A 16,418-nucleotide genomic window follows, 5' to 3' on the forward strand; every position below is an offset into this window, starting at 1 on the left:
GAGCAATCCAAAAAATAAAGACTTCTAATCCTACAATACTCATAAACCCATTGCTTAATAAGCACCCAATTATCCTAATTTTACAGAATAATGTCAGTACTTGATTCCCCCACACAACTCTAATCAAACCCACTCATGCACAAAAACTCCAAAATGCATTTTTTTTTTTCATCAATTGATCAGTCTTTTGCCAAGTCCTTGTCAAATTGTCATAACATCAATTAAGCTAGGCACACAACATATTCTTTATGGGAAGGTAGGTTTTTGTAAATAAAACAGTACTAGCCTTGATTTTTTTGACTTGATCCTGTCGCAGCAGACTCTGTCGCATCACACCCTGTCGCATGATGTACACGTCAGCACTTCCGCTCTCTCTCTCTCTCTCTCTCCTCCCTCTTATGTCTCTCATATGACAAAAGAACAAAGAAACAGACAAGAATTTAGCAGTTTATGCAGTCACTGAGTTATTACAACATTCAATATTCCTCCAGTCACATTCGCGCTAAGAATTAACTCAGGAATCGTATAAATAGCTCAATAACATTTTTTATTTTATTTATTTAATTATTTTTATTTTTAATCCGTCAACATCTCTCTCTCATTTATCAATTCAATAGGTCTCAAGAAAACAGTTTCATCGTCAAACAGCCGATGTAACAACCAGAATACACTATTAGCCTCTAAATGTTCTCTTCTCTTTGTTCCTTCGTTCGTCTGCGTCTCCCCGCAGCACAGTGTAGCAGAGGAGTGGCATATTTACCCCTACGTCACTCTAGTGTCATAAAATCACACGCATGCGCAGTCCATTCATCACTACGATTTCACAGTGCAAGGAGCTCTCTCCCAGCTCTCTCCACGCTAGGCAACAGAAAGTTAACAGTCCCGCTGTATTTCCTCTCTTTTACCCCTCATAGACAAACAATAACACTTAACAGAGCTCACACTATTCTAAAGACAATTTTGGAGGCTCGATCCATTCCAATGGACCCCCAAGGTAAAAAATTAGCATGTAGCATGTATCATTTTAGCAATTAGCATGTAGCATGTATCATTTCAACCTCCGCCGTGTCGTAAAATTCCTTTGTTTCTAAATTTCTGCTACCACGATGTCCCGCCGGAAATCTAATGAGCCGTCACATCAAACAAATGATTCGTCAACCACAAGCTGAGCGGTAACATACAATCAAAATATACCACAGCCTCAAGCCCCCTGGACTTACCTACTCCACCTAACGTGTTATAGGATTTTTGGCCCATCATAATGATCACCTCCTTAAGAGGACTGAGCACGCCCCCATTCTCATCGACGGGGCTGTAGTGGAACAGGTTGAGAGCTTCAAGTTCCTTGGTGTCCACATCACCAACGAACTATCATGGTCCAAACACACCAAGACAGTCGTGAAGAGGGCACGACAAAGCCTATTCCCCCTCAGGAGACTGAAAAGATTTGGCATGGGTCCTCAGATCCTCAAAAATTATACAGCTGCACCATCGAGAGCATCCTGACTGGTTGCATCACCGCCTGGTATGGCAACTGCTTGGCCTCCGACCGCAAGGCACTACAGAGGGTAGTGCGTACTGGGGCCAAGCTTCCTGCCATCCAGGACCTCTATACCAGGCGGTGTCAGAGGAAGGCCCTCAAAATTGTCAAAGACTCCAGCCACCCTAGTCATAGACTGTTCTCTCTGCTACCGCACGGCAAGCGGTACCGGAGTGCCAAGTCTAGGTCCAAAAGACTTCTCAACAGCTTCTACCCCCAAGCCATAAGACTCCTGAACAGCTAATCATGGCTACCCGGACTATTTGCACTGCCCCCCCACCCCATCCTTTTTACGCTGCTGCTACTCTGTTAATTATTTATGCATAGTCACTTTAACTCTACCCACATGTACATATTACCTCAACTACCTCAACTAGCCGGTGCCCCCGCACATTGACTCTGCAACGGTACCCCCCTGTATATATAGCCTCCCTACTGTCACTTTATTTTACTTCTGCTCTTTTTTTTCTTGTTTTATTTTTACAAAGCCTATTCCCCCTCAGGAGACTGAAAAGATTTGGCATGGGTAACTAAGCTACACTTAGTTTATCAGTGCAGTGACGAACATCCTTAACTAGCTAGCTAAAATTCCATCCCTGTGTTTGTCAGTGAAGCTAGTTAGAAGCAGGCAGGCTACAACAAGCTAAATCAGATGATGAAATCACTGACGGCCAATATACTTGCACATATTTTGTGCAGGAGTAGAGAGATGTTTTTGTTTTTACTACTGTAGTGTCGAGTTAACGTTGCTAATTATGCTGTGTGACCAAGGAGGACCCGCTGACGCTGTATTTTTATCATAAGGTTTATTCATAACAAAGGGTTACAGCGTCGATTTACAGATACCTGCAGATACCCGGAGAATAATTGCCCCATCTGTAATATGATTATTCTGTCATCCTTTCTCCCAACTGTGGTATATATGCTATGTAATCTGATATGGGTGTTCCCTACAGACCAATCCCAGGAGGACACCTAACAGACTTCCTATTCTATGGTGTGTCACTCTAAAACCGCTCCCTCTAAAACTGAATAAACATCCTCTCAGGTTCCACTTGAAAACATTAGGAAAGTCATAATTCTTCATACACTACATATTCCCCCCTTCGAGACTAACTAAAAGTCTCGAAACCAAAAAGAATAGGATTATGACAAGTAACAATTTCTCTTATTGATTATCTTTAACAATAAACCCAAAACACTTTTCTATGGAGTGTAAATACCTTTCTATGAAATATGAACAAATCTCCATGGAGTGTGAATACATTACTATGAAATATGAACAAATCTCTATGAAGTGTGAGAGCGAAAAACCTGTCTGGCAGCCTTCTTTCCAAATATCCATCCATCAATCAAGACAGTAAAATTCTCTCACGGCCCCTCTGCCCCAGGCAACCACTTAAGTACTCCAGATCAATTCATAAATCTTTATCAATGCATTTGAAACTATGTTGCAATTAAATACACATGAAAGCCTCAGCAAACAAAATACTATCCAAAATGTCCACACTCAGGCTGGTCGACCCATCGGACCCTACTGTGGATTCTCTCTATCCCTGCCTAGACTCCATATCCCTAAGCATTCACGAAATAAACAAAAACATCTGAGATCCCCACATGTATCCAATAACAGCAAATATCATTCTACAAAAATTAATACCTAATACAGAAAGAATATGACACAAATTATGTATTACACATGCAAATATGTCTATATTTCATTGCAGACACTGGAATGTAGTCCACTACACTTCATCTCCTCAGCAGTGTCGACTTCCAATGCATCTTCGATGATGGAATCGGAACCTTTCCACACCTTCCTTGTTCCATTTCCTCCAGTCCCTTCATATTCTCCTTTCATATTGTCCCTTCATATTGTCCTTGTTTGAGTATTTCAATCTCTACATATTCTCCCAAATGCTTCTGGAAGAAAAGAAAAGACCAAACAGTATCTTTTGCAAAACAACACATTCAAATTAAAACATCAATAACTAAGAATATAAAAATGATATATAAAATGAATCTAAATGAATCACATTCTATTCCCCCCTTTGATTCATAACAAAATACTAAAATCACACTAATATTGAAACCTCTTTGATATCTATCTATCAATACTCCTTTGAGTCTTGACAGAAGGTTAAACCCTCTTATCGTTTCGTTTGCAAAACCCCTCAAATTATAGTTAATATTATCTATGTTATCTTCCCAAAATTTTACACCATACCATGGAAAAATCCCCACTTCTCTCTTAGACTTATCCTCCAATTATAGGTTTCCCAGACTATGAAACTTCTCTCTTTCAGAATCAGATTTATCTCTTTCCCTGTGCTTCCCCTCTTTTAATTTTAAAAACCTCATATGGAAGCTTCAACTTCTAACAATATCCTTTCCATCCATAGGTAAGAATATATACTCTCTCACCACACAAACCCCTAAATAACTCTAAAATTCCCCCATAGTCACATTATCATTCAAAACTTCTCTCCACATGAGAGGAATCTCACCTCTACACATTCCTTCTCTCACATCTACAAGGAAATTAGCTTTATCACTCATCCTAACCCTAATAACAGTATTTTCCTCTAAAATTGATGCTGAAGCGATTGGCTCCCTTGTAATCAAATGTGATATATTTATAGCTTTAATAACTGTCAATGTTGAAGGAGTTAAATTGCTTCTCACTGTTGTTATAATATACTAAAGTGTTGATGTCATTGTCGTTGTTTCATCTAGTTTCCCCAAAGCTTTGAACTCTTTACTTGTATTTCCATCTATCACCACTAGTGTCACTACGTTCACTCAAAGTCCTAACTCTAATCCCTCACTTTCAAACTTTTGATTATAAAAAATACACTTACAATTACCTTGATCTTCCTGCTGGGAATTGTAAATATAGATACCCAATCACCCTCAATCTTCTCTTATCATTCAGCAACGCATACTTTCTCAATGCACTATTAGCCTCTAAATGTTCTCTTCTCTTTGTTCCTTCGTTCGTCTGCGTCTCCCCGCAGCACAGTGTAGCAGAGGAGTGGCATATTTACCCCTACGTCACTCTAGTGTCGTAAAATCACACGCATGCGCAGTCCATTCATCACTACGATTTCACAGTGCAAGGAGCTCTCTCCCAGCTCTCTCCACGCTAGGCAACAGAAAGTTAACAGTCCCGCTGTATTTCCTCTCTTTTACCCCTCATAGACAAACAATAACACTTAACAGAGCTCACACTATTCTAAAGACAATTTTGGAGGCTCGATCCATTCCAATGGACCCCCAAGGTAAAAAAATTAGCATGTAGCATGTATCATTTTAGCAATTAGCATGTAGCATGTATCATTTCAACCTCCGCCGTGTCGTAAAATTCCTTTGTTTCTAAATTTCTGCTACCACGATGTCCCGCCGGAAATCTAATGAGCCGTCACATCAAACAAATGATTCGTCAACCACAAGCTGAGCGGTAACATACAATCAAAATATACCACAGCCTCAAGCCCCCTGGACTTACCTACTCCACCTAACGTGTTATAGGATTTTTTGGCCCATCATAATGATCACCTCCTTAAGAGGACTGAGCACGCCCCCATTCTCATCGACGGGGCTGTAGTGGAACAGGTTGAGAGCTTCAAGTTCCTTGGTGTCCACATCACCAACGAACTATCATGGTCCAAACACACCAAGACAGTCGTGAAGAGGGCACGACAAAGCCTATTCCCCCTCAGGAGACTGAAAAGATTTGGCATGGGTCCTCAGATCCTCAAAAAATTATACAGCTGCACCATCGAGAGCATCCTGACTGGTTGCATCACCGCCTGGTATGGCAACTGCTTGGCCTCCGACCGCAAGGCACTACAGAGGGTAGTGCGTACTGGGGCCAAGCTTCCTGCCATCCAGGACCTCTATACCAGGCGGTGTCAGAGGAAGGCCCTCAAAATTGTCAAAGACTCCAGCCACCCTAGTCATAGACTGTTCTCTCTGCTACCGCACGGCAAGCGGTACCGGAGTGCCAAGTCTAGGTCCAAAAGACTTCTCAACAGCTTCTACCCCCAAGCCATAAGACTCCTGAACAGCTAATCATGGCTACCCGGACTATTTGCACTGCCCCCCCACCCCATCCTTTTTACGCTGCTGCTACTCTGTTAATTATTTATGCATAGTCACTTTAACTCTACCCACATGTACATATTACCTCAACTACCTCAACTAGCCGGTGCCCCCGCACATTGACTCTGCAACGGTACCCCCCTGTATATATAGCCTCCCTACTGTCACTTTATTTTACTTCTGCTCTTTTTTTTCTTGTTTTATTTTTACTTTTTTTGTTAAAAATAAATGCAGTGTTGGTTAAGGGCTGTAAGTAAGCATTTCACTGTAATGTCTGCACCTGTTGTATTCGGCGCATGTGACCAATAAAATTGTATTTGATTTTTAAAAAAAAATTTTTTTTAAAAAAGAGGGTTTCCGTAGATTCACAGCGGTTCTAAGTTACACACATATTCCTAGGCCTTATTCCTCTCAATTCTTCTTGAACTTCATTCAAGCAAAATATCCCTATAGACACTCCCCCCCTTTTGCGTTGTTTACCAGCGCAAACAAATTTAGAACGGACTCCTATCTCACAGCACATCAGCAACGCACACACGCAAGTTCTTTAACGGTGCATTCTTTCAACGCACACACACAGACACACGAACTGACCAGAGCCCAAAGTTGAGAGCAAACTCACCCTTATCTGCCTCTGGAGCTAGAGTCAGCTCGGCGCCCATGAATGAAACGCTGAGGAAAAACGCAATACCTTCCAAATCCTCGCCGCCATTTTGTAGTGTCGAGTTAACGTTGCTAATTATGCTGTGTGACCAAGGAGGACCCGCTGACGCTGTATTTTTATCATAAGGTTTATTCATAACAAAGGGTTACAGCGTCGATTTACAGATACCTGCAGATACCCGGAGAATAATCGCCCCATCTCTAATATGATTATTCTGTCTTCCTTTCTCCCAACTGTGGTATATATGCTATGTAATCTGATATGGGTGTTCCCTACAGACCAATCCCAGGAGGACACCTAACAGACTTCCTATTCTATGGTGTGTCACTCTAAAACCACTCCCTCTAAAACTGAATAAACATCCTCTCAGGTTCCACTTGAAAACATTAGCAGTCATAATTCTTCATACACTACACTACTTTCTCACAGTCTATCAGAGTATGTGTCTGTCTGCCCCAGTTCCCGTGTTTCATTGCGAGTGAGTCATGCACAAGACAGATTGCGGGAGACAATGCTCGCGAATGGATTTAGAATTTTCTATTATTGATAAGTGACAGTTGGGACGCCGAGTGTGCATTGTCTCAATGCTCATTTTGGCCAAAACACTTGCAGACTCGAGTGATCACTATTGAACACAACAGCAAGTGGTCACTTGATAAAGGGCTTAGGGCCAAGTATTGAGATTCAGCCTATGACTGCTGTAGATAGAACTTAATTGCCCCCTAGCGGTTATACGCAATAGGACCACAATACGCCCATATTATGCATTGTGAATTCACATGGAATTTTATGCATTTTTCTTAGCACTGAGGTGGGAAGTCCCTGCCCGAGTTGTTCATTTGTTAGCTGACATTTTCAAGAGACTACACCTTCAATTGAGAAAAACAATGTGTAAGCTCAACCATGAGGAATCATATTGCCCTAGATACACCACCTCACTCCAAAACTTTTTCCAAAGAACGGCATTATCCAGGCCAGGGCAACTGTAGTTTGGCGGGGAGTTCAAAGTAGCGAATTAGAGGCCGCGTAGAGCGGGGCCTCGTCGTGATAAGTGATTATTCCGACTGTCTCGCTGTGCTCCTCATCCATCTTGGTTGGCGCTCTCACATTTTAAAGGGCTTCCAATTAAATCTTAATTGGACAGTCATTAAAACTGCAGTGTCGGAGAGGCCAATCGGGGACATCTTACCGTTGTGCTGCTACACAGAATGTTTAAACCGCTCTGCTGAGTAATTACAGTGGGGAGTGAAAGCTACTCTCTTGCCTCTTTGATCAGCCATTCTGCAGGCCTATTTACTGTAAACCCATTTGACCAATTAATGGAATCGATATGGGTTTTAATGAAAGGCAAAGAGCCCTGAACTGAAACAGCCCTCAGTAGTTACAGTTTAGCACTGATAAAGTCAAAGGGCACCCTGACCTTCTCGCAGTCAGAGCCTGGGTTTAAATACTTATGTAAAGGATATTGTGGCTCCAGATTGAACATAGAGCAATAGTTTTATTTGCTATATCTTTGTAAAATAGAAAATAAAAAATCAGGCCTAAGCTGAATGTGGGGCGATTAGGGATGTAACAATTCACCGATATGCATCGGTCCCCGTTCAAATGTTTAAGATATGAGTGCATCGGTCCCCGTTCAAATGTTTAAGATATGAGTGCATCGGTCCCCGTTCAAATGTTTAAGATATGAGTGCATCGGCCCCCGTTCAAATGTTTAAGATATGAGTGCATCGGTCCCCGTTCAAATGTTTAAGATATGAGTGCATCGGTCCGCGTGACCCCAAACCGATCCAAATGTAGCATGCTTCGGTCAGGAAATCAATTCAAACGTTACTAATCGCCGGTTCACACATTGTTCTTGCTCAAATTAATTTTTGTTCTACCTTCTGAAAATAACTCATATTTTGTGACAACTGTGTCCTCTCCTTCAGTGTTGAACTAAGCATGTATTTGCGTTGCCAGTCATTGATCTACAAGTCATTTTGCATGCCGAACAACCCCAGGCAATATCAGTAGCCTAGTCAAGCTTTGCACGCTGACCAACGAGAGGTAGGCCTATTCCTGATCTGGCACATCTGCGTGTCACCTTCAGCATTCAAATGTTTGTAAAATGGATTGGCCTTGTCTTTTAAGTTATTGTTCTGCTGAAAGGTGAATTAATCTCCCAGTGTCTGTTGGAAAGCAGCCTGAAGCAGGTTTTCCTCTAGGATTTTGCCTGTGCTTAGCTTTATTCCATTAATTTTTTTCCTAAAAAGACTCCCTAGTCATTGCCGATGACGAGGATACCCATAACATGCAGCCACCACCATTCTTGAAAATATGAAGAGTGGTACTCAGTGATTTGTTGTGTTGGATTTTCCCCGAACATAACGCTTTGTATTCAGGACAAAAAGTTAATTTCATTGCCACATCTTTTGCAGTATTACTTTAGTGCCTTATTGCAGACATAATGCATGTTTTGGAATATTTTTATTCTGTACAGGCTTCCTACTTTTCACTCTGTCATTTATGTTAGTATTGTGGAGTAACTACAATGTTGTCCACCTTAAGTTATCTCCTATCACAATTATTAAACTCTAACTGTTTTAAAATCACCATTGGCCTCAAGGTGAAATCCCTGAGAGGTTTTCTTCCTCTCCGGCAAGTGATTTAGGAAGGGCGCCTGTATCTTTGTAGTGACTGGGTGTATTGATACACCATCCAAAGTGTAAAATTAATAACTGCATCATGCTCAAAGGTTTAAGCACATTTTTACTCCTGAACTTATTTAGGCTTGCCATAACAAAATGGTTGAATACTTATTGACTCAAGACATTTCAGCTTTACATTTTTTATTAATTTGTAAAAATGTCAAAGAACAGAATTCCACTTTGACATTATGGGCTAATCCATTTTAAATTCAGGCTGTAACACTTTTTGGGAAAAAGTCAAGGGGTGTGAATACTTTCTGAAGTAATTTTTAGGGTAAAGTTGATCATTTCATAACGATGACAGCAATAACCTTTTTGCTACCTGCACTGCATGGTCAAAGTGGAAGTACGAGCTCACTGCAAGTCAGTCAAAACTTTGAGACGGGGGTGAAATCTAAAGTTTTCATATTTTTGAAAGATAATGATACATTACTAGCTCTCACACTTTTAATCTACAAAAATGACATTAATTAGTGGGTGGGTGATGGTGATTTCAAATTAAAAGTGGGGGGGGGGGACAAAAGGCAAACATTTAATTTAGAATGGAAAATGAATGTGTCTATGCAACAAATGTTAGTAGAACCGAATCGTTTCAAACTAAACATATCTTTCCTGTATCGTATCGGAGCCCATGTATCTATACTGAACAAAAATATAAACGTGACGTGCAACAATTTCAAAGATTTTACTGAGTTACACTCCATAGAAGGAAATCGGTCAATTTAAATAAATAAATTGGGCCCTAATCTATGGATTTCACATGACTGGGCAGGGGCGTAGCCATGTGTGGGCCTGGGAGGGCATAGGCCCACCCACTTGCGAGCCAGGACCACCCACTTGCGAGCCAGGCCCAGCCAATCAGAATGAGTTTTCACCCACAAACAGAAATACGCCTCAGCACCCCCCCTCCCCCTCCTCAGACGATCCCACAGGTTAAGAAGCCGAATATGGAGGTCCTGGGCTGGCGTGGTTACACGTGGTCTGCGGTTGTGAGGCCGGTTGGGTGTGACAAAACGGCACATTTTAGAGTAGCCTTTTATTGTCCCCAGCACAAAGTGCACCTGTGTAATGTTCATGCTGTTTAATCAGCTTCTTTATGCCACACCTGTCAGGTGGATGGATTATCTTGGCAAATGAGAAATGCTCACTAACAGGGATGTAAACAAATATGTGCCCAAAATTTGAGATAAATAAGCTTTTTGTGCGTATGAAAAATTTCTGGGATCTTTTATTTCAGCTCATGAAAAATGGGACCAACACTTTACATGTTGCGTTTATATGTTTTTGTTCAGTATAGATACGTATCGAATTGTCTTGAAAGGGAAAGATACACATCCCTAGGGGCGATCAAGATTTAACATTGTTATAGCCTTTGAAAATTGAATATTACATTTGAATGCAGAGTATCAAATACAACTTGCAATACTTTACCTGCAATCAAAATATATTATTAATGTCTGTCAAGTGTCTACCCTGAATTCCCCTATGGGCTTGTTCCTCAAAAGACACCGTTTTTGAATCACCAGCAAGAAATTATGTGGAAATACTCCTACACAAAATGCAGTGCGATGTAAAATTAGTAGTCTTTCATTAAGACCCTCATCGTTTTCCCTGTATATTTACTACCCGGTTGTCATCTACACATTCTGTCGCGGCAAAAGCAATACTTTCTCCCTCCGAAACTGGGAGAGTGAGTAAGATTCCGATATTCTGAAGTAATTGGATTTAGGAGCGGCTGGGCACTCCTGGGGAATGGCAGGCTGCTCTCGTTGGGGAAGTGGAATGGTATCAAGGAACTGCCTAGGATCCTGTTCACTCCAATTTCCCCTTACACGGAATGACATATTCCCTCTTAAGAGGACCTAAACCCAAGAGGACCTCCTTAGGGAGTGACTTGAGTCATCATGGCATTAGACATTTATACTTGGACCGTTGAAGAAACTAACCAATGCATCATCCTGGGCCAGATGTAAACAAATGGACAGAAATGAGAATAGGCATATCCTATATGAGAGCTGGAATAAACTGATAAGGGTTTCATGGTAACTCATGAAGAACCACAAACCCCAGTCTTTATTGTAGTCATCGGGGGGATATTGCATCCTTTCCCTACACCTCCAGTAACAGCCCTATATCACTACCCTCTACACCAGATAACTAGCCTGTTCATCCTCATGTCATTCCCTATTACAGCTTTCTGGGCCACTGTAAAAGGAGTTCTGATGGTTGATTTAACATATACGCCACTTCACAGGACAGTTGATTTAACATATACACCACTTCAGAGGACATTACCTCTGTCCGCTGTCATAACAGTGGTATTGAAGTGTGACACACTCAATTCAGACCATTTTATACATCCAAGCAAGGGTTGGGATTATGCCAGGTAAAGCACCCTGCCTTTTAAGTGTTACCTGCCCAATGCCCATGCCATAGAAATATAATCTCGTTCTAGTTCTGTGGCCCATACCTTTGAACATGCTCCGATACCCACTGCAGACAGACAGTGTTACTAGTGGTTTGAGGCTGCATTGCCAGACAAGCTAGACAATGGCCTGCTGTCATTAGAAGGGCAAAATGGGGGGAATGATTAATGCGACAGAAAGGGCTGAGTCAGCGCCCTGAGGCTGAATATTAAAGCTGACCTTCTGGATGAGGCGGCTGAGCCAGGTTAACCTGACAAGAAGTCGAAGTCCCGTGTGGTAGCAGTTTTTCAATGCACATTGACTGGGTTCTTCTCTTTAAGATGCACTATGCAGAAATGCTCCACTATTTCCTGGTTATAAAAATTGTAATAGTTCGCTTAATTTCAGTTTATGTGTAGAGAATCATTGTACCATCTACACCGCTGTGAAATACAGTACTTTTCCATAACAAAAAATATTGTATTGTTTGAAGCTGGTGTACAAAAACGAAAATAAAAGACGTGAAAACTAAACTTAAGAATGGGAAGCATAGAAGTAGCACACCTAGAACAGATTTACTGCTTCTTAGACTTGCTTTCAATGAGAATGACAGATCTATAACACACATTTCTATGTGAATTAGGTCTGGTCGCCCAAAAACTTACATATTGGAACTTTAAACCTGCCATTATTAGACCTCTCCGAGACTGAATTACATATTGGGTCAGGCTTTTCACTGAAAACTTAATTTCTCTGAGGTGACACCCGCTGAAATTGCGAAGGACTAACACAAATTAAATGTGACAGTTAAAGGAAAAATCCACCCAAAACCACATATTTCCTTCACTTGACAGTGTTAAATAACACGTGAGAACAATATTTTTTGTGAACAAATGTTTCATTTTGCCGTTATAATAAGGTTTGTAGCAACATGGAAAATCATTGTGGAAATCTGTTGCAGCTCAAGTCGACTACAAAATCCACAATAAAATGCTAGCTAGCGAACGTTGCTACACACAATAATACCAAAGACAATATCAGCATGTAACGTAGCTAGTTAGCTGTAAAATCGCCTATACAAATGCACTGTCAATTAATAGTGTACAATCTCATGTTCAACCTGCAGATCGACGTGCTTCACAGAGTGGAGTCTTACATTCGCAACGGCATATATACTTTTAAGGAGATGGGAAACGTTGCCCATGCTACGGCAATGGGCCGTGCAGTGCATTCTGGGCGATTCTGGGACAAAGAGTGCTCTCCATCAAGGAGTGAATGTGAGTCTATTGGGCGCTAGCTCAAAAACCCAACATTAGCACGAATTTCATCAACAAGAAGTACAATATTACAAATCTTTTCCAAGATGTGAGATAATTAACTTGCTATCTGTAGTATCGTATAGCTTTAGAATCGTGACATTACGTACTTTCTTGACATATACACTGATTTGCGTGACGATTAGCTTAGCAACCATGTGACGCAGCATGACAACGTGAATGCTGCTGGTTGGGGTGTTATACGTTCCTTCATTCATTCGATTCCTATCTCCTTTCTATAATATATCTGGCAACGGCACCATGCAATGCACCCTGGACTAAAGAGGCAGACAAATATGAAAAGTTTGCTAGACCCTCCGTTAAATTACAAATTTATCGAGGTAGGAGTAATGCAAAAATATGATCAATGGCTCATTCGAGAGAAGACATCCTCCCGAGTTATGACATCGGTCAGTATTGAAATCTGACATGTATGATAGACGTTTTCGCGATCTAAAATAATATTTCTATTAACTTCCAGTATAGTGAGAGCGACTTTATCACCGTGCTATGTCATGCCGGCCGGATTTCTGCCTGCTTGAACGCCAATAACTGAGATACACATGACAACGTGAATTGACCCAGGGAATCGATAGAACATCACTCAAGAGATGCACAAAAACAATATAACATTCAAAATGGGTGAACCTTTTCCTTTAACTGCCCCATTAAGATTTTAAAATGATCGAACTCATTCAACAACAAGGTTGGTGAATAACTAATGAATTGCAGATAAATCTAGTCCGCATTGAGTGGCACTGCAGATGATGTAGAAATTCAGTTGGTCTAAAAGAGTCTCTCTAGTCTTGAGACGTGGGCTAGAATTTTAGCACTTTTGGATCTCAACGAGGGAGTGAACAGTCTGAAACTGCGATTCGAACCAAGACATTTTTCACGAGATATTAAAACATGTTTTCAAGAGCCTGAAACTTCCCTCTCCGGCATTATTTAAATTAGCTGTCCTGTTTTATATTTAGCATTCATAAAAGGCCCTTGTATCGTCAGTATAAAACCTTGGCAGTATTTCCTGACACTTATCTCCCACTTCAATAGACTTCTCCAACTCGGTGACAATCATTGTCTCTCGCCACTGGGCAAAAGCTGGTATTTCAACCCTGGGAGAATATCAGGAATATTCATATGCTCGAAAAAAAGAATATGTCTGTGTGAGGGTGAAGTGAGACAATATTGACTAGTGAGTCACTCATGACTATTCTGCCAGTTCCCCTTTGTAGGTTTAGAAGTGAGGTTCAATTCAGCCTTGTTGACGAAGACTCCCAGAGGTATCTTAACATAACACTGTGAAAAGGCCACAGCAGACAGCCATTTTGTTCTGAGTGGTTCACCTTCAAAAGAAACCACATCCTCAAGGGAGGCCTGAACACACAATGTACTTTTGTGCAAGCTCACTAAACTAGGTATCTACTCAGTCTGGATTGATAATTATTGAGTGAAATGTGGAAAAAACAGTTTGTCAAACCAAAGTATTGTCCACACCTGTGGTACAATGCTGGGATCAAACATAAGGAGACAGTTAATTGATTTCACTTCATTGTAATGATGGATGTGTTTGAAAGTGAGAAAGAATTATATCCATTTAGATTCCCGAAGTCAAATATCCTCAAGTTGTCTTGAACATTGCTTCTAACATTGCTTGCACCAATGCTTTTCTATCTGCCTTTTAACGGCCCAATACCAGCGTGTGATTTGTGCCTTGCTGTGTCTCAGGCTATAAAATTGTTTTATGGTATTCCAGTCTCGCTATGAGGCTGTCAAGGTCATTTCGCACTTCTCACAGTCACAATGCATTTAACTAAAAGTGGCAGGTCTCAAAGGAAGTTTTGTCCTGAATATCGCAATGGTTACCGTTACATACAGTGAGGTCCGGAATTATTGGATCCCTTGATAAAGATGAGTAAAGAAGACTGTATAAAACAAATAATACAAATACTGAGCTATATTGTATGGCAAAATCTTTTTTACAAATTATATTGAAAACTGGGGATACAATCAATTTGACCCCTATCTTTTTGGAGAAAATAAATACTACTTGTTAAACAAAATATATTTCTCTGAGCAATTTTATTAGTATAAAAGAATATAATTGTTTCAAAAAAACATTTTGTATACAGTATAGCTCAGTATTTGTATTATTTATTTAATAGTCTTTGTAGCTCATCTTTATCAAGGGATCCAATAATTCCGGATCCTACTGTACATCATTAAATTTTTTCAACTAGCCTTTTAGATGGATATTTTGCGTCTTGAAATACAAAAGAGATGCTTTTAGAGATCCTTATTAGAATGCATATTTTAATATTTTGTGTAGACTTGTTGTTTAATTGCTTTATCTTCCACTTCCCTGTGAGAATTCAAAGCTAAAACTGGATAGGTGAAAGGAGCCCAATACCGGCTTGCTTTTTGACTGTGTGAATTCTCAAATACGTGTATCTAATGTATTTCGCAATGAGCTATTCTTCCATCTCAATGTTCATGTTTCGGCAAGGTTTTCTTGTCTGCTGACTGACTGATGCTCTTCCCTGATAACCATTTCACTGTGACAGAATTACTATCTTCATAATAACCTTTTGACATATTCTGGGCAGTCTATGGGTTGAACTGCTTTTGGGGAATGGGGTTGGGGATGGGTTGCTATTGCTAAGTACCTCTCTCTCTCTGTCCTTGTCTGTCTATCTCTTGTGTTTGGATGCGGGTGCTGAATATGGGTCCTCTCTCATGTAGCTCGGGGGAGACCTGGGAGGAGGTGTTGGGGGAAGTCCAGCAGTAAGTGAGCCCTTCAGTTTGTCCATCCCTGTCTGCATGCTGCATGCTCTTAGAGGTTCTAACGGGAATCAAAATGTAACTGCCAAACACTTCAAAGCTGGACAAACTATTATTTTCCCGCACACTCTAGCCTCACCTTTGACCTTGCTTGCCACTGATGGGGGAAAAAATATAACGTATTCCATTGGAGGATTGCTCAAATTGGGAAATCATAGGCTGAAATTCTAGGCTTTAGTGAATGTGCTAAATCAATTGACAATCATAATCATTGTCTTTAAAAACAAATCACAAAAAAAGGTGTCGATCACCATTAGTATTTGAAACTCACTCATTTGACAACAATGATGAGTTTGGAACCTTCGTCTTTTTAGTCTTCAATTAGGTCGCTAGAGGACCGTCGTCTCGCAGATAAGTTACATTCTGGATTCATAGTTGTGCTGATGTCCTGTGTGTCTGTGTGTGTATGTGACTCAGGTGGGACAGAACTTTATCCCCTCGTCAGTTCCCAACACGTTCGCCCCATCGCCGACTCCTGCAGCACTCAGCAGCGGCCTCAACGACCTGTTTGAGCTCTCCACAGGCATGGCCATCACCACAGGAGGCTATGTTACCCCCAAATCTGTGAGTACCCCTACCCACACCTAAACGCTTATGTTGATGTTCAATACTAATGTTAGCAAGAACTAAATGCTAATATTAATGCTATATTTTAATAATGTTCATGCTATATGCTAATGTTAGCACTATGTTGGGATAAAGTAGATTTTCATCGCTAACTGAGTTATTACACCAGCAAGGGCAGAGAATAAAGCTCAGATAAAGCAAATTGAAATGCTAATGCTAACAAATTAGCACCTAGCAAACAGAGAAATACATACATTTACATTTACATTTACGTCATTTAGCAGACGCTCT

The 16,418-nt window shown here is 40.8% G+C and overlaps 1 protein-coding gene across 6 annotated transcripts in view; it reads left to right on the top strand.

Moving 5' to 3' along the window:
• ap2b1 (adaptor related protein complex 2 subunit beta 1) overlaps positions 1 to 16,418 on the top strand; it is a 105,560-nt gene that overhangs the window by 49,684 nt on the left and 39,458 nt on the right. For 5 of the 6 annotated variants that reach the window (XM_041893920.1, XM_041893923.2, XM_041893921.1 and 2 more), the window contains exons 15-16: positions 15,462 to 15,503; positions 15,978 to 16,124. In XM_041893920.1, the coding sequence (XP_041749854.1) occupies positions 15,462 to 15,503; positions 15,978 to 16,124 (189 nt within the window). The remainder of the gene's footprint in view (positions 1 to 15,461; positions 15,504 to 15,977; positions 16,125 to 16,418) is intronic. The other variant, XM_041893924.1, reaches the window with a different exon arrangement.

The sequence above is a fragment of the Coregonus clupeaformis genome, chromosome 13, assembly GCF_020615455.1.
Source record: "Coregonus clupeaformis isolate EN_2021a chromosome 13, ASM2061545v1, whole genome shotgun sequence".
In the NCBI taxonomy this organism is placed as follows: domain Eukaryota; kingdom Metazoa; phylum Chordata; class Actinopteri; order Salmoniformes; family Salmonidae; genus Coregonus; species Coregonus clupeaformis.